This window comes from Sprattus sprattus, assembly GCF_963457725.1.
Source record: "Sprattus sprattus genome assembly, chromosome: 11".
Classification (NCBI taxonomy): domain Eukaryota; kingdom Metazoa; phylum Chordata; class Actinopteri; order Clupeiformes; family Clupeidae; genus Sprattus; species Sprattus sprattus.
Window position 1 is genome coordinate 4,852,489 of NC_137909.1, and position 27,989 is coordinate 4,880,477.

The window sequence follows — 27,989 nt, forward strand, 5'->3', positions numbered from 1 at the left end:
ACAGGAGTTAGATTGACTGAGAAGAGCTTCCTATTTAGAAGGTTCCCTTGCAGCTGTGGAGCCAAGCATCGTGTTAGTGTGAGTTACAGTGATGTAAATTCTCTGAATCGATCAGGGCTAAATGCAGCTGGCTACCTGTGCTTGCCTCTCTCACCCTGGCTGCATCCCGTCGGTGAGAAAAAGGTGTCTTGGCTTCTGCAACGCTTATTTCTCCTTTTTAAGTGCTTTGACCAGGGATAATCCATGTCAACCTCCAAGTGTTATGTCCCCTGGGACTAAACCTCTCCCCCCTCTCTCTCTCTCTCTCTCTCTCTCTCTCTCTCTCTCTCTCTCTCGTTCTTTCTCTCTCTCTCTGTCTCTCACACACACATGCTCTTGAATAAACATCTGGTTTGGCCCATTTGGCAGCCGGGGCTGATCATGGTTGTTGTGCTCTGCCATTTTCTTCCCTGCTGCCTTCCATCAATGTCTCTCCCTTACATGTGACCTCACCTCATCTCCCTTGTTCAGGTCCTCAAGGTCAATGGCAGTTATTCAGAATGGACACTCACATTCTATGCAACTGGATTCTAACCTGGTTGCGGAGAATTTTCCCATATTCTTACATGTGCTGTCTAAAGATTAAGACAACCATTAAGTATGCTTTCTTGTAGAAAAAGAAATACATGTTTTAAAAAAAGGCATTTGACCCTATGTCCCGCCCAAGTGAACCCCGCTCTCATACGTAGTAGCAGCTGCCTCCATATAGCACTCACCACTCTAACTTAATCTGTTTCTGTTTCACTATAAATTAATACCTCGTAAAAATAAATGCACGAAAGACATGGAGGACGTTAGACCGCAGTGTGGTGTGATGTCGTCGTACAGAGTGGAGGTGTTTCAGGGCAGGAAAACGGTTGTCTGTGAAATGTCAGCATGGCTAGCCAAGAGCTCACTGACAAAAGGCATGCTAATATGGAAACATTTTCAAGGGCTTCACTTTCTTTGTGAAAGAAGCCAGAGATGCGTCATTACAATCGCTGGCCTTATCCTTTGAAAATGTGTAACAACATTATGTAATAAGTTCACATTCTTTTTCCCTGCACATACTGATATGTGTTCGTTTTTTCTGTGAAAGAGGATTACACTTGGGTAGAATCATTTTTTTAAATGTTGTCTCATGTTTAAATCTGTATTCAATTAAATTCAATTAAATTCAATTCATTGTGCTACCTTTTCAAATTCTACACATGTGTGTAGAGGGCACTAGAGAGGGTGTTATTGAGACTTGGGAGAAACTTGAGAGGGAAATGATGATATCCTCTTTGGAAACCAAAAATGTGTGAAATTGGTGATGGGTGATCAGGCCTGTAAGAAACATGAACAGTTGGAGGTCTTCTGGAACAATCTGATCCACTCTGAAATGAATGGCCACATGCGCTGAAGGTCTCCTCAGCAGTGAGGTCAGCCAGCCAGCATGATAACGGGGAGCACCAGCCGTTCTATTTGTTTACAGGGAGCCCTTTTTCTGCTGCATACAATCTTTTATAGTATTCTCTGAAAATATTTGCATCCCAATTCCAAAGGATTAGGCCTTGAAAGAATCCAAGTCACCAGTGGCCCCAAAACTATAACATAAATAATTCACAGAGTCAACAAATATGGACCAAAAATATTTCTAGGAAATTGAAACTTAGAGAGGTAGATCCATGGGTAGTGGGGATAGTCTTTCACGGAGTTCCACAATCTGTTGTGATATATTTGTTTTCTTGGGGACATTTTACTGGCTAGTTATTTTCCCAAGATCACTCTTTGCTATAAGCACACTGAGCCCCTAGAGGGATGTTATTGAGAGATTAAATATTGGGTCATGTGGAGGCTGCCTCAGTTAAACCCAGCGAAGGCATCTAGTCACGATTCTCTCTCGCTCTCTCTCTCAATTCAAATTCAAAAGAAGCTTTATTGGCATGACCATAACGTTCTACAGTATTGCCAAAGCATTTGGGTTGGAAATATAATAAGTGCTTATAAAAACAATACATATATTGTTACATATCTACATCTACTCTACTCTCTCTCTCTCAATTCAATTCAATGAAGCTTTAGTAGCATGAATGTTTTTTAACACTATTGCCGAAGCTTCTCTCTCTCTCTCCCTCTCTCTCTCTATCTCTTGCTCTCTCTCCCTCTCTCATTGCTCTGTGTGTTTGTGTGTGAGATGCATGTGCATGTGATGTCATGATGTCCTCAGTATGTGTGCATGCCTTAATGCCACACTGCAGTTTTATATGCTTGCAGTATTTGTATTTCTCATGCATGCATGTGAGGTCCACTGCTAAAAACATGTGTGTGTGTGTGTGTGTGTGTGTGTGTGTGTGTGTCTGTGTGTGTGTGTGTGTCTGTGTGTGTGTGTCTCTGTGTGTGTTTCTGTGTGCGTGTGTGTGTCTGTCTGTCTGTGTGTGTGTGTGTGTGTGTGTGTGCACATGTTCATGGTGCATGTGTGTGCACTGTGCACTCATGTGAAACTGCATCTGGGGGAAGATATGTATGGGGAAAACTGTAAGTGTAAATCAGTTGTGAGACCACCTCTGATGGCCTCAGTACAGATGTGTTGACATATTTCAAGGGAGAATTGGAGAGTGCAAGTGTGTGTAAAAGAGGGACAGACATGTCCAGCACGATAGATAAAGTGAAGGAGGGTGAGAGATCTGTATAATGAGGCATGCATTCCCATCAGCACCAGGTGGTAGGCTGCAGATTTGTGAGCCACTGGAGGAAAGCTTTATCTCTCTTCGTCTCTCTCTCTGTCCCTTTTTCGGTCTCTCTCTCTCTCCTCTCTTTCTCTCTCTCACATTCTCTCTATCTCTCTCTCGCTCTCTCTCCCTCTCTCTTTCCCCCTCTCTCTCTCTCTCTCTCGTTCTCTCTCCCTCTTCCTCCTATCTCCTCCCCTGTAGAGCTGATATGCCACTCTGGGCTTGCTTCAGTCGGTAAGAGTTATACCCATCAGTAATTAATTAGGGTGCTCGTGGGGTGCTGTGTCTGTGGGGGATCCGTCTACCGTCCCCAGTGCTGAAACCCCCCCAGCCCAGGAGCCCACGGGGCCTCCATGAAAGCCACGGGGGGGGGGGGGGGGGGGGGGGCTAGGGGAGACAGATGAATTATCTGAGGCCCACAGATTTGAATTGTGGGTGGGAAAACCACAGCATGTTATGGGGAGGTCCATTAGCATCCACACTCGTCTGTAGCAGTTAATATCCAGCTGTATCTGTGATTATTTGTGAAAACAAAACAGCACATATTTCCCCTGGAGGTGTAGTGAGGTACAAAGCACTTCAGAAGACTGGGCTGAATGCTTTTGATAGGTTTCCTATCCATGAAATGGGTTTTGATTTCTCCTGTTAACACAGTTTGAAGCCATCAGAAGATGTGAAACAAAAAAGAAAACAGGTTTGACTCAGATTTGCACTGCATCTGTTTTGTATCAGGCTTGCCATTATTAAATAGCTATTTGATCTGTCTAATTTCCAGGGGTTTCCTCCGTTTTTATTGTTTTCTCACGGAGCTAATTATCACCAGCTAGAAAATTATTTGAAATACTGTGTGTAGCAAAACTAAATTGGATTTGTTTATAAAACAACTATTGTTAACTTTCATCCATTATTGTCTTTCATCATAGTCCTCAAATTGGAGCAGTGAGCGTATGCACTATATGAGCGAGCTGAGTGGAGCCAAAAGAGCGTCATCTAGGGACCCTAGGTGTGAAGGCACACTGGTACCCAGTTGGGTGGCCTTATGGGATTACTTGCACAGCACACATTAAAGAAAAGTAAAAACTTGTTCCCTATATGGATCAGACCACCTACAATGAACCACGAATGCAAGCAGCATACATCCACTCAGCCCATTAAAGAAGCTGATCAGATTGGTCACGAACATTAAGGACGTTTTTACAATAATGTGGCTTTAAATATGTGGGTACACCACATGCTCTATTGTGTTAGTGCCACCATTATGGTTTGCCAGTTTTGGTATTTGTTTCTTTCTCTCTCTCTCTCTCTCTCTCTCTCTCTCTCTCTCACTCTCTCACCCATTCTCTCTGTTGTAAGTATGTTTAACGTATGGAGGCAGATGTCTGTGTGAGTGGGAGACTGCCTCAGGCTCCGTGGCCTACCCTGCGTGATGGGCGTTTGTTGGCACCAGTGCACGTCTTTGTAGGACAAAGAGTGATGAGAAAATGCCACCCTGCAGTCTCTCCAAGCTGTTTTTATCCACACAGATACGCATATACACTCTCCGATCAGTCTTCATCTCTTCCCCCTTACTCCTCCATCTCTGTGTCTGTCTTCCTTTCTGTATCTGTCTCACTCCCCTCCACTCTTTATTTTCCTCTCCCTGTGCTCCTCCTCCACCCCCTGCTGTATGTTGCAGTCGGACTGTCTCAGTCAGAGATGTGTTAATGGTGTGCAGGGAGTTGTGGCAGATGGAACTGTGCAAAACAACATTCCTCCACTTACTCAGGACGCGTTTGTTTCTGCTGAACGTTTACCTTCTCACAGACGTAGTAGTGAAATGAAACATTGGCTTGTGAGGTTTGAATAGTACTGAGGTGAGTCACTGCTCCCTCCAGCTGAGGGAGGGGGGACGGGGGGGTGTCTGCTCTGTGACGGCTGCTCATGGGGGAGCCACTGATGGCCGTGATTTAGCGGGGTAGCTCTGAGGTGAGCGCCACTCAAGTGCGAGCCAGAGAATGTTGAAGCCTGGCCTTCCCAATAGCCAGAGCAGAAGATGGAGACCGCATTACGCTCTGATACTGGTGATAGCAAAAACAGCAGAACACTTCAGAGAGAGCTCCAGGGCTCAGCTCAAAATAAAACAAGACGGTCGCATGCAGGCCTGTGTCTTTGTCATTTTTATGTCATGAATTTAGTTTTGGTTCTGTTCTGGAGTTTTAATATAGTTGTGTCTTTTTTTCGTTTCAGGAAGAAGTGCTGTGAAGGGTTTAAGTTTGTGCTGGGACAGTGCATTCCTGAAGGTATGGAAAACTTTTCTTACCCAGTTTGGATGTCTTTAAGCTGAACTTGCTCCGATATTTTTGGAAACATTTTCCCACGTCCCATCGGTGGTCTGAAGTGGGCTGCGCTTTGTGAAATCGTGTTGTTTTAACCTCTGGAAATACCTAGCCAGTGTTCTAGCCAGCCTAACGATTATTTGATGAGTGGGGCTTTTTTATATAGTGGGATCAGGGCCATAAAGTAATATATAAATAAAACAGCTAGTTTGTGCTTTTGGAGTATATGTGAAAACCACTAAAATGTTTTCACTCATTAATGTCAAACATTGTGTTTTTTGAAATGGTGTGGTATGCTTCAGCAACATCCCACAACCCCTTAGAGCTGAGGGAGCACGCCACATTAGTCAGAAGTAGCTTACTTTTATGATCAAATCATTTAATTTTTTACGGTAAATGCATACCCAGGGGGAGATAGCTGGTGGAGGCTTTAGCACTCTCCCACCCTCCCTGTTGCTTGAGCTGTCCTTACCTGCACTCGACTCCTGATGGAACATGCACACACGCTGCCACTGAAGATGAAGGCTTAGATTTCTCTAGGCACGGATGTGAAAGGATGTGCCCTGTTGGACGATACTTTACCCGGTGAAACTCGAGCCTTCGGTCATACAATCTTGCTTTCGTGCTTCATGTTTTATTTTTGTTCATTATTTTGCATTTTACACTGTGTAAGAAAATGTATTTGGACTGCTTGTGATTATTTTAGATTGTTGTGATATAGCGTTACTGTGTGTGTGATGCCAAAATAAGCACAACACGGCCAAAAACCTTGTCACTCAAGTTTTAACACATACTGTTCTATTGAAATGTGCATACCGTAACCACATGTTGTGTTGAAATTTTGAAATATGTATATTCTACCCCTGGCTGCTTTATCTGACTATTTTCTCAGCCTCATGAAATTATTGTTTCCCATTTATTTTTATCACAAGGAAGTCAATTATTTCACGGAATGTATTTTATCAAAATGATGTAAATGTTTTAGTTTTCTTGTGTGATTGCATGTGTGTGTGCACTTCTGTGTGTATGCGTGTGTGTGCAGATTATGACGTGTGCGCAGACGCCCCTTGTGAACAGCAGTGCACAGACCACTTTGGCCGTGTGGTGTGTACCTGTTACCCAGGATACCGCTATGACCGCGATCGCCACCGGAACCGGGAGAAGCCGTACTGTCTTGGTGAGGCCGAGCACACTTTAGTCTCAACCCCACTCAGAAAACACCCTCTTCATTGCTGCAGCATTGCAGGCCAATAACGCTTAGGGGCCGAGAATTCTTTTCAGATGACTTTATATTCTGAACTGTTTCATTTCTGCCATACAAAAAATGTATTCCCCTTTCCAGCAATAAATGCTAACGTGCTAATGCCAGATCGAGCCATAGTTTATAAGCGCCTTTGTGCGTGCGTGTTTGTGGCTCACTGCCATAGCCGGAGTATTTAGGGTCGCAGCAAGTGTGTGAGTGAGTGTGACTGATCAGCAATGTCCTGCTGTGTTTGGCTGTTTGCACTCGGCTCTGAGCTGGTGTTTTTAATATCAGCGTAGCATGTTTGTGCAGCGGTGCAGGCGACTACCAAAGCTGCAGGATCAAGTGGTTATGTTGCAAAGGGGATTTCGCTTCAAATGACTCTCCTCACGCAAGACCGCAGAGCACAAGGAGAACAGACACATCTTTGTGTTTTCACCTTCTCCCTCCCTGCTTCTCTGTCATTCTCCTTCTCCTCTTATCTCATGCGTGTCTCACTCAACCCCTCTCTCCCTTTCTCATTTTCACCATTTGACATTTCCCTTTTTCTCATTTTATTTCTCATGCAACCCCCCATCTCGCGTTCTCTATTACCTGCTCTGTCTCATTGTACGTCCCTGTCTCTCTGCCAGATGTGGATGAGTGTGCCAACACAAACGAGACGCTGTGCTCTCAGACCTGCGTGAACACAGTGGGCAGCTACAGGTGTGAGTGTGAGAAAGGCTCCTTCCTGGAGGAGGATGGGCGGACGTGCACCCGGGGGGAGAGAGGTGAGTTTACTCTCACCCCTGACCCCTTTCTACGCTCCATTTCAGGATTTGCACAAACCTGCACACTCTTTTAAAGAAAAGAAAATGCCATGTGTAGCTAGAATGGCACTGACTGTACAGATCTCGGATCACAGGGGGACACCTGGAAATCATTACGTTGCATTTCTCTGCCTGTCAAAATAATGTGACTACTACCCTCCCCCCCTCTCTCTCTCACACACACACACTCACTCACACACACACACACACACCAATTCCTGTCTCCTCTGCTGTTTTGATTTGGCCATTCCGCCTGAAACAAACATCAGAAATAAAACTCGAGAGAAAAAGTGACCTCCAATCTGAGACTGAAACAAGCCACTTGGAGCAGATCTGCTTCCTCCCTCCCTCCCTCCCTCCCGCGTGCTTATCTTCCATTACTCAGCCCATCTCTATGGGCGCTGCTCACAGTGAGGGGCTATGAGACGAATCTTGCTGTCTGGTGCGTAGTGCAAACACAATCTGCTAGCTAGTGCTCTCTGGGGCACCGTCGCTAGCCCCTCCCCGCCCTGCAGGCGCAAACCGAATCCTGCACGCCATCATGCAATGAGGTCTGTATTTTTGGGGGGGTCCGGAAAAAATAACTGTCCGTTCCACAGTTTAGAGAAGTCTCTCATCCATTATGTCTGTTTTTGCACGAGGTCCCGCAATCCCTTTGCAGGTCAATGGACCTTTCTGCAGTTTAGCTGTCAGACTAAGGCCAGCAGGGATGTACAGAGCAGCCTTGATGCGGATCAAATGCCTTTCATCTATGGGACAGAAATCTAAGATAGAGCTGGGAATACTCTCTGTGATATTCATCAGCATGTCAAAACACAATTAGGCCCAAACCCCTCCTGACATTAAGGGGATTCAGGCCATACGGCCTGCTTGTCGGAACTGACACATTTTTAAGACAGACTTCCTGGCCCCTGTAGGGGTCCACTGACCCCTCACACAGGCTCCCAGGTAATGACTGCAAGCAGTATCATATAATCCATCACCACTTCAACACACACACACACACACACACACACACACACATACTCACACACACACACACACACACACACACACAAACTCTCACACACACACACACACACACACACACACACACACACACACACACACACACACTACATGCACTACATGACAGTACACTTTTTACTATGCATAAGAAGTAAGAAAATGCATTGTGCACATTCAAACTAAATAACACACTTAAAGGTAGAGTCCAGGATTCTAGCAAAAGGATGTTCATATTTCAGCCCAACAGGCAATCAAACTAGACGTAACGCAAAGCGTTACAAAATATGACCGCTGAACTGTTCAGTAGGTTTTGGCACAGAATGAGTCATGGTTGTCAGTGTGTTTGTGTGTTTTTATGTGTTTTGTGTGTGTAAATTGGTTTGTGTGTCATCTTTATGTATTAAAGGAATTATTTGTGATAGATTTTGATGATTTGGTTATATAATGTTTTGTGTACTACTTTTTTGTGGATTGTTTTGGTATATTTTTCTTTTGCAATGTAGTTTGTTAAAACAGGTCACATAAAGAGGTGTGGAAACAAAGTGAAGTTTCCAACCACCAACAGGTGGTGCTGTAGGTGATATCAGTCAGGCATATGTACGCGTTCGGGTTGGATCCAGCGTCCACCCTAAGATATTTTCTCTGGATCAAACAATGTACGCAAGAGTTATAAGAGACTTTGTGTTTTGTGGCAAGCACTGGCAAGTTGGCAAAGTTTGAGGGTCTGCCACACCTTCCGACTAATGAGAAAATCTTCTATAACTTTTAGTCGCCCATGGCTGAAGAGTAACCTGACCACATTTCAAGGCGTTACCATTAAATTTGTCGGAGGAGTTCGATCAGGTGCGAGGTGTGCAAACGTTGTCAAAACGCATCTTCCACTCAAAATGGTCGACTTCCTGTGGACCTGCCACCATGGCGTCAAGCGACTTTTTGCTGCGTCCAAGCATGATGAAGTCGTGTACCGAATTCCGTCTGGCTACGCCAAAATAACCCCAATGCGCAGGTTTTTTTGCAATGTTCTAGGGGGCGCTACAGAGCCATTTTGCTCCATCCATGGACAAAAACTCTACCGAAGATGGACGGTTACAGGCTTGATGTTCCTGGCAAATTTGGTTATTTTTTTTATTTAGATTAAAACACCTCATTTTTGCTTTTAAATTTTTAACTAGGTGGCGCTATACATGTAATGACTGGTTATGGTATGGGTTGACATGGCCCCTTAACACAAACATACAAGAACAATTTGGCCCTCCAAGGCCCCAAAGTTCTCGGGATATTCGAAGAAAACTGTGTCGCGCCATCTACAGGCCAGTTGGTGTACAACCATATAAATCAATGTATTGCATGCCCCCCCCCCCCGTGAACGGAATTCCACGAAACTTAACGTGCAGTCAGAAGGTGTCATAATGATCCTACACCTCCGATTTCGTGCAGTTCTGACCTTGTCAACTTACAATTAAAATGTTTTACAACACTCCATTTTTGCTTTTTCATTTGTAACTAGGTGGCGCTATACATGAAATAAGTGGTAGTGGAATGGTTGACGTGGCCTCTTAAGACCAACATACAAAAGAAATGTGGTCCACCTAAGCCCTACGGTTTTCGACTTATTCACAGAAAACTGATTCGCCCCACCCTCTTTAAAAGGGGTCCGGTCTGACGGGGGTGCAACAGATCAAAACGAAAATCGGTGGTTCCACGCTAATCTAGTAAGGCTACATGCCCACCAAATTTCGTGCACCACGGTGTTTCTGTCCCGGAAATCGTTGACATAAAATCTGCAAACAGAAAAAAAATAAATAAATAACCAGAAAAAAAACTCTCGCACAGCGGTCATAATTACACCCACCATTCCGTGCTGCTGAACCAATGTGCTGATTAGCTGGAATTGTTTATATCTTGGTCAAAGTCACAACGTTTGTTTCCCATTTACAGAGCCTGGACCGTGTACCAAAAGTTTTTTTTTTGAGCACATGCAATGAACGGACATCTAGAGGGCCGTGCACACACAACACACACACGCACGCACACACACATGCACACACACACTCACACAGACCAGATTACAACCCCCTCCACTCACACTTTTGCACTCTGCGGCAGGCGGTCCCAGAGGGCATGTTCCTCTCCTCCTGCAGGTCAATTAAAAGCACAATGTGTCAGCATGATCAAGTGAGAGTTACCACATTCCTGACACACACAACATGACACTGATTTCCTCATGTCTGACCCCCTAACACACAGCCCTGCTCCCCATCTCTAAGACAGCATGTCTGGGGGAGTTCATCTCTCAGGGGCCTTTAGCTTAGGGAAGTAGCATCTTCAAACTCATATTTGTACATGTAACAGAAAAATCAACACAGGTTAAAGAAAGTGCAAAAGGTAACGCCATTAACCCTCAACGTTCTGTCTTTCTGGTTGAAACTAATGTTCAATATCGTATAGAGACGAGAAATGAAGACCATATGTGGCATATGTAAAGTGCGTAGAGAGAGCAAGACCATCTCACCAGCAGGAGTCTAATCTCATGAGCAGGGGTACTGGAGCATCACCCCGTGTCCTCTCTTCTCTCACCCCGTGTCCTCTCTTTTGCTCTTCCTTTCACAGCGTCGCTCTTCGAGAAGTCTGACAACGTGATGAAGGCTTCAATGTGCGAGGCAACTTGTGAGGACTTTCAGCAGATCAAGATGACAGTCCTGCAGCTCAAGCAAAAGGTGACTGCGACATCACACCGTCCACACTCACGTGTGAAATAGACCGGGGGGTTTGGGGGGTGAACACAGCCGACATGGCTGCTTGTTTTTCAAACCAGGCTTCTGAGCCCTGCCAGGTTTAAAGAATAACAACCACATTGCCTTACACCACTCTTATGGGACGCATTAGCGGGCTTTATAGAGTCATAATAAAAGTGACTGAAATAACCTTGAGTAGCTGAGCTGGCTGGCAGGGTGAGTTATGGCTGTCCTTGCAAAGCATCGGTAAATCATGGTGAGCTAAGCGATGCGGCACGACACTCAGGACTCCACACGTGCACCGCAACCACGTCACACCAGATTAGCCCTCTCCTCCATCATAACGCTCACCTCCACACACACACACCATTCAGCAGTGATAATGGATGGCTCTCAACTGTGAGGATCCTCATGGAGAGGGTGGGGCGGGGGGGGGGGGGGAGTAGGAAAGGGAAGGTGTGGGGGACAGAGAGACGCAAAGAAAATGAAATGGACGGAAGAAGAGTGGTGAGGGTGCTGTGGATGGCTGTTCTCCACACCTGTAAGAGAGTACTATTTTTCTTAAGTTTTATTTTTGTCTTTCGTGTCTGTTTTTGACATTGAAATAGACTGTATTGTTGACATTGTATTTATTGTGGAAGAAGAGGCGGCCATTACAGTATAACCCCATCAAAATATGTAAGGATCTCTTCTGTAGTGTTTACATTGAAATGTATCCAGATGTTTAAGGTCCAAAAGGCTAATTCCCCTACGCATTTACTTCATTTCTTTCGCAGTTAAATGCTCCATTCATCCTGATGTGCCGAGCGCTAACCATTCAGAGGAAGGGCATCCCACTGAAGTCAAATATGTAGATGGCGTAACATGATCCCAGAGTTACAGACACACAAACCTCACTGAGAGACAGATTACCCTCCAATAGGACCAGCAATAAAACATAGGCCCTAGCTCACCCTAGACCTTCCCTACACATGCATATGTGGAGCCTGGGGCCAGAGAGGCCCTGCATGGCCCAGCATACAGTACACAAGCATGATGGGTAGACCCCGGGGGTTCTGCGTAATGGATATGTTTGGCGTCGCCCGTGGACCTTTTGGCTTCTTTGAAGCGCAGTGCAAACAGCCCTGGTGATCTATACTGATGTGTCTGCATTATACAGGAGGGATTTCCTGTTTTGTGCCTCTTCGTTCCACAGCTGCTGCAGTGCTCAGATCCATTTACATGGCCCAGGTTGACCCCAGCATTTGTCTCGTGTGAACAGGGTGGATGTTGGTTATGTTGCCCCTGTCTCTTTTTAAAGTGACATTAGCTTCAAAAAGTGTATATTTACTCTACTGGTTCTCACAGCACTCAGAGAAATCTTTTCCTGTTGGCTCCTGTTTTCTTGGCTTTAACCTCTGAGAGGCTTAACTCTCATCTTTGCCGCTGTCACCAGATGGCTATGCTGCCCAACAACGCAGAGATCACCAAGCAGACGACCAATGAGAAGAGGCTGACATCACACAACTTCCTGCAGGCACCCTCTGTGCAGCCGGGACCTCCAGGTGAGCCACGAATACCTCGTTTCCACCGGGGCCGGGGCGGTGCCGGGCCGGGCCGGTGCCCAATCTGGCACCAGTTCCCGGAGCTGAAAATCGGGCACCGGCCCGGCTCCCTGGAGGAGCTGGGCCCAGATCGGGCACCAACTACGTCACAGAGGTGGGCGGAGTTAACTCACCAGAAACAGAAATTTTAGCCATCAACCAAGATGATGAGTGAAAACGATGAAAACATACATGGAAAATCGATCCAGTAGTGGACCATGGATTAAATAAATACCGTGCTAGCAATCAACAGAAATGCAAGACATAATTGAAAAGTCAGTAAGGAAAGCTAAAATATATGAGGTAATACGAGGAGAGTCTGAGATAGCAGGGTTCAAAAGGACAACAGACCTAATAACCAACACATTAAAATTAATAAAGAAAGCTTTCATCCATCAAAATGTGTTGGTTTGTCTGTCTTGTATACATTAAGTCTTTCAATCTGGTCTGTTGTTTTTGTGTGATATTACACTTTAAATTAGTAGTTGACTAAGCAAGTTCTTGTAGCAGCTAGCTAACTAGCACTCGCTGCTAGCTATCGTGGGGTACTGCTACAGTTGTTATGCTAATCAACTAACTCCCATCATGAGCTGCATTGCCTGCTCGTAGAAAACCCGTAATTGCATCATTAACTGAGACCGTGATGTAGTGCTGGTTTTATATTGTGTGTACTGTAGAAGACGTGCCACTTGAAAACGAATAAAAAAAATTGCTCTTGACTAAGCAAGTTCGTGTAGTAGCTAGCTAACTAGTACTAGCTGCTGTAAGGTACTGCTGAGGTTGTTATGGCAACTGGTTAGTATCAGTGTAGTAGCTAGTCAACTCCGGTCATGAACTGCATTGCCACTCGTCTGATCTACGTGAGAAAATAAGAAACCCATGGCCAAGTAAACAGAACTTTAACTTTAGGTCGTATGGTACTACATGGTATTAAAAAGTTAAATATAATTAAAGTTTTATCAAAATGAATTTGCCTTCTCGCTGGAAGAAGACCACTCATGAATAACTCACAACTGTAACCATAAGAGCATGTCATAACATTCCATGACGTTTCATTCCGAACACTCTCTAGCCGCACACGGTATCGGTACGGGGGCTGGTGTTCGTGTGCACGGATTCACGCAACCTGATGACGTCATTGTCCCACTTGATCCCATTGCGATCTCCAACCAATATATATAACGTCTCTCTACATCTCACTCATGGTGTGTCCCGAACTCACTCTCATTAATCCAGCCTACTGATTTTTGATTAGCTTCCTATCTTGATCTAATTCTTTTTATTCAGACGTTAAATAACTTTCATGACCACAAATATAAATTGGCCAGCGATTTAATTTGCTTTTTTGTTCATAAATTAATGTAGAATGGTCGGAGCAAAGCCTCATGGGAAATGGGATGACAGACATGTCATGTTGCACTGTTCCAGACTCTTTATTATCAATAGAAAATAGAATTAATTTTCGCATAACCTATAGTCTGCTCTGACCACGGATTTTATTAACCACCATAATATATTACTGTGCAGATTAAATGCAAAACGATTTGTGTGAAAAATAAACCCGATTCAGTGAAACTAGACTCCGTGTAAAGGGGGCCTCAAGTTTGGTCACACAGGTATGATAGGATAGCATACTGTGCAATAATGCTTTGTCAAATTTCATGATAGTTTAATCATAAGGTATTTTTTTTATCTCGTTGCATAAACACACCTGATGCTTTACTTAAATTATTTTTTAGACTGTTGCTGTACAGGAGGGTTCAAACTATTGAGTTACCAAAACCTCCAAGAGTTTAGTTTTCACGGGGCCCCCCATTTACAGGCTTCATTGCCCACAGGGACACAGGTTCAAATCTGGCCTGCTGTTGTTCTCCTGATCCTCTCCCCAGGTCTTCTCAGCCTTGCTTCCTGTCAACAACTCTTCACTGTCTGTCCAAATAAAGGCATAAAAGCCTAAAATAAAAAAGAGTTTCTTCTTCTTCAGTTTCTCATTCTCCTCTCTTCACACTGAATCCATCCGTAGGATCTCCAGGACTCCCAGGCTCATCTGGACCCCCAGGGATGATAGGGTCACCAGGACCTCCAGGACCCCGGGGCCTGATGGGGCCAGTAGGGCCCTCACCAGATCTGTCCCACATCAAACTGGGACGACGAGGGCCAATGGTGAGAGCATTTCCCATAGCCCTCAGTAAGGCGTGGACAGTACATGACTGTTATCATATTAGGAGCAACAGCACTTAGATAAGCAGAGAGCCAATGATGAGTGTCATCATCTCATCAGACGGTCCAAAGAAAGCTAGATTAAGTTCCAAGTGAACATCACATATTTTCTTTGAATGTTTAATCTTATTATACATTACAGAATAGTTTTTGTTTGTGCAAATTAAGTTTATGAATTTAATTTCTTCCAGGGCCATTAATACTGTGATAACATCTGGTTCTGCCAGGACTTTCCTTCATGTCTTTCATAACATATTATTTTTGAAAATAATTTTGTAAAAGTGAACATAGAGGCCAATGGGCAGTAGTTTGAGAGCGAAAAACATCTGGCGGAAACAGCAGCGCATATGCACTGTGGCACAACATAGCTTTAGAAGAGGGGTCCCAACCTTTTTTGCACCACGGACCAGTTTAATGCAGGCAATATTTTTCACGGACCGGCTTCAAGGTGAGGCAGATAAATACAGCAAAAATAAAATAGCACCACCTACTAAGTGCATGAAAAATACAACTCACCATAACGATGAATAAGTGCTTGGTGTCCATGTGCCAAACCAGTTTTGAAGGCTTCATTGGCTCGTATGCTAGCTTGTCGCCACATATTATACAGCGCGGACTTGGTGCTTGAGGATCACCTGTTGCGATAAACCTGTATTTTAAGTATGACTCCTGGTATTGTCTGTTAAAAGAAGCTTTCTTTCTTGGAGGTGGTAGGCTCCTGTTCTGGCTCCTCAGTTGGCCTTTTCTGATTTACAAAGAAGCTCTCCAAAGACGTTTGTTTTTTTACTAATTTTTGCTAGTTTGCGGGCTTATTTTTTGAGTGACATATCACGTGAACGAGACAAGCGTCTGGACGTGAGAAGAGGCACAGGCGAATGTTACGTCCGGGAAAATCCGGTAGTTTTTCAAAATAAAACACCTTTCAGACTCTAATAATGAATGCAGCGGAAATTCTATAAATTATTTATTCTTTCTGTGCAGCCCGGTAACAAATGTCGGACCGGTACCGACTAGATCTTCAACAGGGGGGCCGCGACCCCCTGGGGGTCCGCGGAGGTACTGCAGGGGGGGAAGCTAAATCTTTGGTTGATAAGACAATTTTTTTAATATTTAAAAAAATAACAATAATTCCACCAATTTTTGTTTCCACAAATTTAAATGTCTTCTGAATCAGAATTGTATTTATTCACTTTAAATTCACATTAACATAAATCCAACACATTGTAGAGAACGTATAAATTGATCGTGAAGATTTTATCTTTCAGTCCAATCCACACATTCAGCTACCCACAGGAGCTTTCTCAAGCTGGGCACCGGTTCACTCACGGCACCTTTCATGCAAATACGACAGCACAGGCACTAGCCAATCAGATCGCGTTTATGCTCAAGTCTAAAGAGTGCGATTTATCAAAAATAAAAGATGGCGGACCAAACTTTGTAGCTGGTCTTGTTTGTACCTATAAGTTGTTAGTTTGACTTTTTTTTTTTTTTTTGCTTAGGTTTTTTTTCAATAACCGAGAAATAAACACTGTAAAAGGTCAAAAAACCTTCATTGTAACTGAAAAATAAGTCTGAGAGGATTTGCAAGGTGTATGAGCCCCCTATCGAATGTTAGCATGCTACTACCTACAAGGCTAACAACTTGCTAGCGGTGTGATTGGTTTGTTGACCTGTCAATCTCACTATAACGTCTCTGTTGTCAACACAACAAAATGTGGGAGGATGTGTGCCATCGACAGATGCTTGAGGATTCACTGTCCCTTCTTTATGTATGATGAAATAAAAGCATATATCTGTGAATTATTTTAATAAGTTGTTATTAATTGTTAGCTCAGAGTTGTATGCAAGATGTATGTTTATAAATGGCAGTGGCACGGCCACCCTGTACCTTTCATGTTGTTAAATGTTAAATTCAATTCAATGTTTTAATTTGTTTTAAGTTAAATTCAATGTTAAAAATTGTTAAGTTAAATTCATTGTTCAAAATGTTAGGTTAAATTCAATGTTAAAAAATGTCAATGTTAATGAATATATTAACCTTTGTATTATTTGAATATCTTAGTATTGAATGCACAATAACAGGGTAGCTATGTTTATATGGCACTAGGCCCAGTATATTATAAACAAAATGTTATGCAATTTATATAGTAGGGGGTCCCTGCTCATCTCGTCATCAGTTTGGGGGTCCCTGGCCTGAAAAACGTTGAAGACCCCTTCTTTAGAGATAGAGAGGTCAAGGTGTGGTGAAAGTTCATTAGTGAAACGTTTGGTTAAAGATGACCACCAGCATTGACGAGCAATCCCTTTAAACTGAATTCATCAGACGAGATTACAATGTAAGAAGATAAAACGGAAAAAGGAATAAAACCGTAGCACATCTTCTGTTGTTCAGAACAATTCAATTAATTGACACATTAGTGTAGTTGGTCAGACATGTTTTAAAATGCCCAAGCCACATCTCTTTGAACAGACTGTTATATTGTTAATCAGGGTGTGATTTTGAGCCTGTAAAAAAGAGTCGTAGTTTTACCCCTTAAGTTCCATGACGAGCTATTTCTGTCGAGATCAGTATTGCCTATTGCATAAATGAACTCGTTCTGGAGAATGTCAAATGTTTATGTATAACACATTTGAATCATCTAAATTCGTCCAATGGAACATATTCGCAACTTTGGAGCTAGCTAGGTATTGAAATGAAAAACGTAGCTTAAATGTTTCAGCAGCCATTCTGACACTCGCTGCAGTGTGACTTGTGGGAGCAGGAGAGGTCAGCTCTGGAAGTAAAAGTTCTGGAATTGTGTAGTGAAGGGAATGAGAAGTCACCCCAACCGGCCTTGAGCCCGGGTCTACAGAGAGTCAAACCTGCACTCATCCAGGCTTGATGGTATGCGATGGTATGTGATGGTATGCGCTTCACGCACACAGGCATCCCTCAAGCATCCTTCAACCGTACTTCTCCCCTCCAAGGGTGCCCCCCACACACACTAGTGCTGCACCCATCTCATCTTCACACAGGGGTCACCCTACCCGGGGGTACCTCTTGGTTTGCATGCTGGGCACGCCTCTGATGGCCTTGAACCCAGGTCTACTGGGAGACAAACCTGCACTCTGACCGCAACGCCAAAGAGCTAGGCTCGGTGGTATGGCAGTCAGAGCACATACTTATCCGTAGCGATGGTACTCCGTCACAGATGGAAACCCAGGTAAATGTTATCTTTTACATGGCTTTTTCACTTAGAATTATACTGGGAACAAGCTGTAGGTCATTTGGTGGTGTCGACACATGCGTAACCCCAGCAGAACCAGGAAGTGAAAGCCTGTTTAGCAGAGTAATGGGTCACCAGGAGATTGATTGAGATTGATATATAAATGTTCTCATATGCATGACACGATGCTTCTGGTGACTGTATGTGTGTACTGACACATGGGTGGGCAGGATTGCAAAGGACAGGGTGTGTAAAACGCTAAGCTAAGACCACTTACGTGACCACTACACTACATGAATGGGGAGAGCATGAAATATAGTAGGGTTTGAACTAAGTTCATGTTGATGGATTTGAACACCTGGGCCAAACTAAATGCAGCCTCTTTCTGCATTGTGCTGCGGCTGTGCCAAGGAAGGAGACATGTTGTGGAAAATGCACTTGTGTGGTGGGCATTTCATCTTGAACTAACAAGAAAAGTCATTATTGTATTGACATCATGAATGACATTTATTTACTGTTGACTGCATTTAATCCAAATCGGACAAATTTGACATTTGTCAAATTGAAATTTGAGTCTTTAAAGGGGTTTAACCTTAAAAACATTTCAGTATTTCCCAGATAGACGAACTGCATTGACCCATAACACAGGTTTGCTTCTCTTTCCTGTGTAGTACCGAAATGTGTAGCCATAATGCGGCACTCGTCCAATAAAGGGAATGCGATATGTTTTGCCAGATAGATAAATCAGACTTGGACATTGATGGTTTATGATTGATAAATCAGAATTGGACAGTGATGGATTATGATAAATCAGAATTGGACAGTGATGGATTATGATACATCAGAATTGGACAGTGATGGATTATGATAAATCAGAATTGGACATTGATGGTTTAAGATTGAAAATATTCCCCGCCAGAGAATAATATGTCACTACGCCTAAAAGCCCATGCACAGAGGAATAACACACCCCGGCGAATAGGCCGCTTTTGCCAAGTTCCTGCTACAAACCTAGCCTGGTGACACCAGCCTACGTATTTCCGCCTGAATTGATTTCAAGCTCATACTCAGTCTGGCCCAACCCCGTTGACAATCGTTTCCAGGCTTCAAAATCCAGTCGCACCAATCAGCGAACAGTTCAGAGCTGTGACGCAAAACTCGCCTTGGAGGAAGAGACACGAAAAGCTATCGGAAAAGTTGTCTCAACTCTCGAGAACATCAGAAAATTAAAAGGAGAACAAGAGTATTGTCTTGTAAGTTTTATGATTGGAAAGGACGTCGTAGCTCTTCTCCCAACTGGCTTTGGGAAGAGTTTAATCTACCGAATGCTTACCAAAAGTTGCTGATTGGTTAAGGGAAGTCCAATGATTTTAAACCTCGGAAACGAAAATGCATGGGGTTAGGCCAGACTGATTGACGGAAAGAAATGGAGTCACAGGCTGGTAATGGCCAGGCTACTACATACCCAGGGTTCAATATGGAATTTCAGTTATGCAATTTTCCCACATATGAAACTGTAAAAAGACATCCAACCTCAATAGAATGAATGTCTGCCATTGTTTTAAATTAACAGTAAACTAGTTATTGATTGTACAGAGCATTCAGAAAGCATTCAGACCCCTTAATTTTTTTCACATTTTGTTATGTTGTTATGCTGAAGCAGTGTTGGCAAAGGGAGGGCTGTTTCAGGGAGGATGTTAAATTAAGAACACTGACGTTTAATTCGTTTGGATTTTTAAAAGGCTATGGGCATAAGAAATGGGTGTACTCAAATTATACTAAAAGTGATAGGATTAGCTAAAAGGATTAGCTGTCACCAACAACTCATAGCACGGCAATTTTTAACAGCAACAGTAAATCTCCAAACTCCTTTTACTCAGGATTACCACATGTGTCTCTGCTTGACATTATCCATAATGACCATAATGGCATATAATAACATAATAAAACATAATAAAATGGATACAAATGCAGTATCTTCTTGCCCTCTGACCTAGCTCTTCGTTGTGCACATTCTTATGTAGAGAATGTTCTACTGGGTGTTTCTAAACTGGGGACACTGGGCTGATCTGAGATCTAGTCTTACAGTACCAGGCTAAGAAATTCTGGATTTTGGAAAGTGGGTGACTTGAATGGCTGAAGTGTGTGCACCTTAGGAAAGTGTGGAAAGCACTAGAAGACTCAATACATTACATTGGTGTCTTTAAGGCTGGAGACGCAGGGTTCTGTTTATCCCCTGTGAGATGCAGCTATTTCATGTCTGTCTGCCAATTATAAACACTCCTCTTCCGCCAAACTGCATTAGGTATTTGATAGGGATGCACCGATGCATCGGCCGTACATCGGTATCGGCCGATGTTTGCCTCTTTTAATGTTATCGGCCTATCGGTAATAAACTTGACTTTCACCGATGGTACTGGCCGATGTTTATGGCAGGCAGTTTTTAAAGAAAACAAGATATTGTATTATATTCGTTTTAATCTTGAATTTATATGGCATTCCCTAAGGGTTCATGCTTGTGTTTTGTAAGGCTGCATTGCAAGCATCTGTTTACAGTTGAAATGATGTCTTGATGCCTGGTGATATTATATTAAATAAAGTTTAGTTAAACTAAAGATTGTTTCATAAATTTGATTGAATTTGTGCTCATTCAAAGTAAAGAGTGATAAAGGGCTGACATAATTTAACACATTGCTTTTTAGATAATGATTTCATTATTTTCCTGGCACAAAAGTGTGAATGAATAACAACAAAAACAAAATAAACAAATATCGGTATCGGCTAGATTGTTGTTTTGAACATCGGTATCGGTATCGGCCAAGAATTTCCATATCGGTGCATCCCTAGTATTTGACAGTTAATCGGGAAATGCAGCTCTTCTCAGAGGAATGAAGGCCGCCCTTACTTACAGAGCTGAAAAATGCTTGTGGAAATAACAGGGGTAAAGGGTGAATACATTACAACACAGTTATTGTTTTTCTTGGCAAACCTCTGCTCAAGCATCAGCCATTTAACTTGTCTGAGAGCGTTGGCCCTTTCCCCTTTAATGCTCTGGAGCTGAGCATGAGAGTGTGAGGTGACACTGAGGAATAATGCACAGTCATGCTGTTAGCCTAGTGATTTACTAGCAGTCTTATTCCAAAACAATGCCGTCAACAACTTATACTGTCAACAGGTTACACTTTGCACTCTTATCAAATCTCAAGGGGGGCAGTCCCTCAAGAGGGAAGTCTTTCTTCGTCTGTTATTTTTCAGTGCATTTGAAATATGGCTATATAATTTGGAGGAAAAAAAAGGAAAAATAGCTTTTATGTAAGTGTGGCTAAGACAGTGATGTGTGTGTGTGTTTGTGTGTGTGTGTGTGTATGTGTGTGTGTGTGTGTGTGTGTGTGTGTGTGTATGTGTGTCTTTCTAATTGCCCAGTTCTAAACAATATGTTTCACAGGAAATAATCTCTGAACATTATACTCCTGCACGTGTAAACTGTACTCAGAGCTGAGAATATTAGTTATGAATACCAGCCCATAATCAGATCTCATATCGTAACTCATGTTTGCAATCAGGAATGTAAAGTCAATCCCCCATAATACCTTAAAGAGTTGGAAACGTGAGTTGTAGTGCACTGGAACTGTGTTACACTGTAGCCAGTGTTGGGAAGGATACTTTCAAAACTTATTCCGTTAAAGAATACAGAATACATGCCCAAAAATGTAATCTGTAACGTATTCCGTTACATTAACTAATCTAAGTAACATATTCCGAAAACTTGGATTACTTCCACATTGAATTGCCTTTTATAAGTGTAGGAATGCGTCCATCAAATCCTGCTTACTAAACTGGCCTTTTCTGGTGTGTTCTTCTGTTCCAACTGGCTGAATGTGAAAAATGTTTTGTTTGTAGTCCCAAACTGCATACCTTATTTTCCGGACTATAAGGGGCACAAAAAGCCTTTAATTTTCTCAAAAACGACAGTGCGCCTTATAATACGGAGCGCCTTGTATATGACTTAATTGTGGTTGTGCTTACTGACCTCGAAGCGATTTTGTGTGGTACACGGCGCTCTGTCAAAATGTTTTAGTACGACTTATAAACCCTCGAACAGAACATTGCTTTCGACCACTGTTGCTCTCTTTGCTGGTGGCGCTCGGTGTTGGAAGTGCCTTCTCCAGCAAGCTTGAAATTACATCTAAAGTAATTTGCTACGGAGTAATGCTGGGAGCGTTGCTCTCTATCCATTAAATAGGGAATTCACGTATGTGTAGAACCTATTTACAATAGCTGACCTTACATAAAATGGCAGTGAAAGAGCCAAGAGACTGGAGGCAAACAGTTCTTCTGCCTCAATGAGGGGGACGTGTGGGAGCATATCAGCATGCTAACGTTATATTTATTAGCAGCGAGACTAGCTAGCTACTATGTGTTTCAATGGATTTTTGGTCTAAGCGTTAGCAGCAACCTAGCTTCAGTTAAGACCTACAATACTCTGCAACATTTTGAGAGTTATTGTTAATACGCTAACTTTTGATTTAGCGGTATCAGACAGTTTTTTTACGTGTTACAACTGAACAAGGTTGGGAGTTATTTTGAATACGCTCATTAACGTTTGAACAATGTTTAGAGTTATTGTGAAGACGTTTAATAAAGTTTGACAGACTGACTGTTTTGTTTCGCTTAATGCGCCTTATAGTCAGCTGCGCTTTATATATGAAAAAAGATCGAAAATAGACCATTCATTGACAGTGTGCCTTATACTTCAGTGCACCCTATAGTAAGGAAAATACGGTACCACTAAAATCTAACCGCAGTTTAAGCGAACACAAGCTCATTTTAGCTAACGTAAGATAGCATGTCAAACAGGACTAATCACAGTCTTTCCACTGCTCCCAGGCTATTAAATCAGCACATAGGAGAATGTAAAATCGCACATCTCGCTGATACAACTATAAAATAGCAAGGTGACCAGATAAACTACAGCAGATGACTGCCCTTCAAAAATAAACTTACTTTAAGATACTTCTTCAGGTTGGAGGTGGAGTCTTTGGAACTGAAAGGAGGTTGGTTGCTGGCGAGCAGAGGTTGCACTGCATAGTTATATTACGTTCTCCCTTCTCTTTCTTTAACGTGAAATGCTGTTAGAATTTCCAGAATAGAAAAGCATTCCTGCCCTGGCTCTGTTGTGCCCGCTCTGGCACCTGCTCCTTTTCCGACTCCATAAGCAGCTACTAATCACGCAAAAAGCTAATTTTCATAAATTTTTATGTTGGGGCTTCTGGGAAATGCATCAAGTTGCCTTAATTTATTTAGAGAGTGAATAAAATCGTGAAACCGAGAAATACCGTAATGTAATCCATTTATTTCAACAATGTAACTGTATTCTGAATACCATCTATTTAAATTGGTACTGTAACGGAATACAGTTACTCATAATTTGTATTCTAAATACATAACCCCGGTACATGTTTTCCGTTACTCCCCAACACTGACTGTAGCGCATGCACTTTTTCAGTCCACTCATTAACCTGTAGAGTATCTTAATGTCAAAATTGTGCTTTGTTAATTTATTTAGGTGCACATGCTACAGTTCTCTTTTTAGAAAGGGCAAATCGTCACTCCCACATCTAACTGGATTATCTCATCTGATATAAATTGTAAATTTGATGTATTACTGTTGTGTATGTAAATGTATTATGCTGTTTTTTTCATTGGTCATTCTAACTTACCTTTGTTTGTTTTGAATGTGTAGGGTCCCCCTGGTGCCCCAGGGAAGGATGGCATGAAGGTATGTTTTTTCTCTCTTTTCTTCTGTCTGTCTAGTTTTCTCATTTCTGTCGTTTCTGACCCTCCTGTTTTAACTCAGTTCAAGCACACACACTTTTGCCAGGGGTTATTTTTCCCCCCAATGGAATGTAAATATTTTGAAATGTCAGATGGAGATGTTTAAAATCCATTCCATCCTATCTGTAATGAAATGACCTCTTCGGCCAAAGAGAGAGAAAGAGAAAAACAGCACAAAAACAAAGTGACAGAAACATTCAAAACAATCTTCCTCAAAAATAGCGGCAAATGAATCATTTCTTGAGGGTCTCCAAGCAAACTGACGTGCCTGTCATAGTTCCAGAAAGACCATGGTGATTAATTGATTTAGCAATGGAGTCCTCCACAAACAAAACATTGGAATTTAATTCATGAATGCAGGCCCCTATAGTGAAAATACAGTCAAGCTGTGGAAATGTATTGTTATTATTAGTATTAGTATTATTGTTCATTGTGAGAGACTGTTGTGTGTGGCATACACATAGTTACTCTACATCCTAAATATCCTTTTGATGGTAAAGAAAGGCGATTTAAGGCAAAATGATTAGCAGGGACATGAACCACAAAACTGAAAAGGTCTGGACTATGTTAGAATGAAAAGACTGTCAGGTTTTTCAACATTTTTACGTTAAACTTGTCGTGCATTTGAAAACCTGACTAACCTGACACACAGTTAATTTAAGGTGATCCGCACATACGTATTCTAACTCCTCTGAGAAGCCTTATCTAAAGCTGTCTACCATGATGTAATCTTAGATTTATTATCCCTAATTTATGCCCCATGGTTTATGCCAGGCTTGTATATAATTCAGGCACATCTTTGCAGAGGTTTTTCTCATTTCCCATGTAGTTTGGAAGTAGCCTCAACAAATAATTGTATATGCTAACCATGGTCTCTGAATGCATGTTCTGACCAGGCTTGCTTCTGTGTTTTCAACGGTGAAGCTCATTAATTCGATTATTTTATTTTATGGCCCTCATAATATTCAATATATTGGTCATATTAAGTCTTCTTAAGTTCCTGAGTCTCAACCACTGTGGTTGGCCCAAGAGGGATATGAAGAATAATATTTGAGTGAAGATTGTTTTAAAAGCAGAGGTCTTAGATCCTTCTCATGGGCTGTTAAAGGCCAGAAAGAATGTTTTGTTAGATAAGTCTGGTGAATATGAGCCGTCTACAGGTCTCATCTTTAGCTGCTCAGATCCACAACTCGGTGGTTCTCCCCTTAACTGTTTGTATTCCAACAGCCCTTTATCAAGGCTTTTATATTCTACACTCTTTTGATCCCAAATCTGAACCATCTGCCTCCCGGTGACCCTCACCTCGGGCTAATCCCTGAAGCTCCGGTCAGCGTCTCTTCCCAGTCACATCGTGCCTACTATCATTCATCATCTTCACAGAGGGCTGGCTTAACGCTGCAAACACACTCTGTGGCTGCTGTTTCTCAGATCACACAAGTGCACCACAATACACTGAACTCTAATTCTAATCAGACTAATCAGACTGTGAAGGGTCCAGTCTATCTGTCCAGACTGCGGGTGCTGGAGAGGGATGCTGTTTAAAGACTGTCTAAAGTGTGAAGGGTCCAGTCTATCTGTCCAGACTGCGGGTGCTGGAGAGGGTGCTGTTTAAAGACTGTCTAAAGTGTGAAGGGTCCAGTCTATCTGTCCAGACTGTGGGTGCTGGAGAGGGATGCTGTTTAAAGACTGTCCAGTGGGCTGAGTCCTCTAATGCCTGATCCACTGTGCCTCTGTGCCTCTGTGCCTCTAACACAAATATTTGTTTGGATTCTCCAGGGGGACAGAGGGGCTCCTGGCCTTTCCGGACCTCCAGTAAGAACCCGATCATAACGACACTTTTTCTCTCTCTTTCTCTCCCTCTCTCTCTCTCTTTCTGACCCTTTCTCTCTCTCTATTTCTCTCACTCTCTCTCTTTCTGACCCTTTCTGTCTGTCTCTCTCTCACTCACTCTTTCTAAACCTTTCTCTCTCTCTCTCTATCGCTCTCTCTCTCTCTTTCTGACCCTTTCACAACCACACTCATTTGCATGGTCTTAGGACATTACGTAACATGGAAAGAACATTCAAAGCTATGCATGTATCTCACCCTGAAAGTTAAATATGCCATTCTTCTGAGATGCCCTTTCTCTACAGTACTGAGTTCATTTGCTGCATGGTTCTGAATGCCCAGACAGCACTGCCGTGGTCATATGTGTGGTAGTAATAAAGACTGCAGTGTATGCCAAATCCTTAAGTGAGATGTATAGTTGTTGTTTTGGACTGCGCTTGGGTATAGCCACCCACCATCCTTCACCAAAGCCTTTGCTGAGCCCTCTCGATCCCCTGCTGTGAAACACCAGTGCCCCGGGCCTCTCCTTGTCAGCTCCACTATCCTCTGCCTGTCTCTCTGCTCCGCTTTCTCTCTGCTCCGCTGTCTCACTGCTCCGCTGCTCCACTGGCCTGGCGTGATTACTACACCATGGCCCATGCTAACGATAACCATGAACACATACCAGAGCATAGACCTCACCCACCCACACACACACACAACACACACACACACACACACACACACACACACACACACAACACACACACACACAGACAGACACACAACCACCCACACACACACACACACACCACCCACCCACCCACCCACCCACACACACACACACACACACACACACACACACACACACACAGACACAGACAGACACATACACACACACACACACACACACACACACACTCACAGACAGACACACACCCACACACCCACCCACCCACACACACACACACATTGCATTTCACCATTGAACTTCTTTTTGTAAGTGCCGAGAGGAGTGTTGGGAGGAGGGGTTTGGCATGGTGAGTGCCGGGGTCCAGGGGTCATCGCCTGCTCTGGGTATGACATGAATGGAGATGGAAGAGAGGGAGGAAGCTTTCACTCCAAAACAGCTTTGGATCTGTGAAGCTCCGTGAAACATCAACTCAATAGGCAGAGTTATGAAACATGGAGAATGGTTGAATCAAGGTGTTGTGCTAACATATTGAAATTGTGTTGATCAGGGGCCCCCAGGATCCTTTGACTTCCTCTTGCTGCTCATGGCGGACATCCGGAATGACATTGCAGAGCTCCAGAGCAAGGTGTTCGGTCGACAGATGCCCTTCCCTGGAGAGGACTTTCCTCAGGACACAGACAAATGGAGGGACAGTTCTGACATGCAGGACATAGGCTCCGGAGAGGACTACAAATCCCAGCCTGCTCCAAAAAGCAACAGGAAGAGGAAACAGTCACATATTTTTAAAAAACCTGACTGGACAGTTTGAGATCAATGTGATGAAAGTGAACTGATTACAAAATAATTAAAAAATACTCAGTTGGTGTAAATATCAGAAAGTTTTTTATTTAACTGTGTATTCTCTAAAGGGCAGAATGTATTTCATTTTTGGCAAATTCTATTTTTGTAAGATCAATGTGTGTATATTGTTGATATTTTTGGTCATGACTTTATTCCTTAATTTTACTGTACTTTCAAATCTATCAGCAGTACTCTGCAAGGTAAATTGTATTGTTTTTCCATGCATGATTTTGTGTTTTCACTGAAAGAACTCACTGTCTCTAATCTGAATACTTCACATTTCTCCATGGACTTCCTGTCAGTGTAGAAATGACATCACAAGCCAGACCTCGGGAGCACAGAGCAGCAGAGTTTGATAAAAGGAGCATAACGAGTTTAAGCAAAGACTGCTGTATTTAAATATAGACTCACACACCCACCATTCCCACTTTACAAATACACACATACACACAAGTCACGCACACATACATACATACATACATACATACATACATACATACATACATACATACATTTATATTCAGGTTAATTAGACAGCAAATCCAAAAACATCGGTCATTTTACTAATGAAAAAGGCCCCCTCCTTTAATTCCTGTCCTTTTTCTGTTCTGACAATAAAAAGATGTATTGAATTGATAGGTTGGCCACCTCCTCGAGTGCACCCTTGTCTCTGTCTTCACCTGTCACATAGAAACAAGAAACTGGAATTTGGTGAATGGATATCATAAAGCCTTAATGAAATGTATAAAAATTGTGTCTGTAATTCTGTTTCACACACTACATAAGAGCTGGATCAGCCAGATACTGGAAGTTCTGATCTACTCCTCTTCAGATCTCTCTGAGCGCCTACCCCCAAACAATTACATCTGGTCTCTCTCAGTTGTGTCCTTCCAGTTGGCCCTGTGAGGGCTGTGTACTTAGCATGGGTATGTGTTTTGTTTATATGAGTAAAATATTGCACTT

General features: G+C 42.9%; 1 protein-coding gene across 1 annotated transcript; it reads left to right on the forward strand.

The window, feature by feature from the left end:
- Positions 1 to 4,896: 4,896 nt before the first annotated feature.
- On the forward strand, positions 4,897 to 27,674 carry ccbe1 (collagen and calcium binding EGF domains 1; the record flags this gene model as incomplete). The annotated part of the gene is made up of 9 exons (XM_080848220.1): positions 4,897 to 5,011; positions 6,090 to 6,224; positions 6,923 to 7,060; positions 10,718 to 10,824; positions 12,278 to 12,386; positions 14,449 to 14,588; positions 23,595 to 23,630; positions 25,463 to 25,498; positions 26,734 to 27,674. The coding sequence occupies 9 exons, from the start codon at positions 4,897 to 4,899 to the stop codon at positions 26,992 to 26,994; spliced, it is 1,077 nt and encodes a 358-aa protein (XP_080704346.1). The 3' UTR covers positions 26,995 to 27,674.
- Between the last annotated feature and the right edge of the window lie 315 nt (positions 27,675 to 27,989).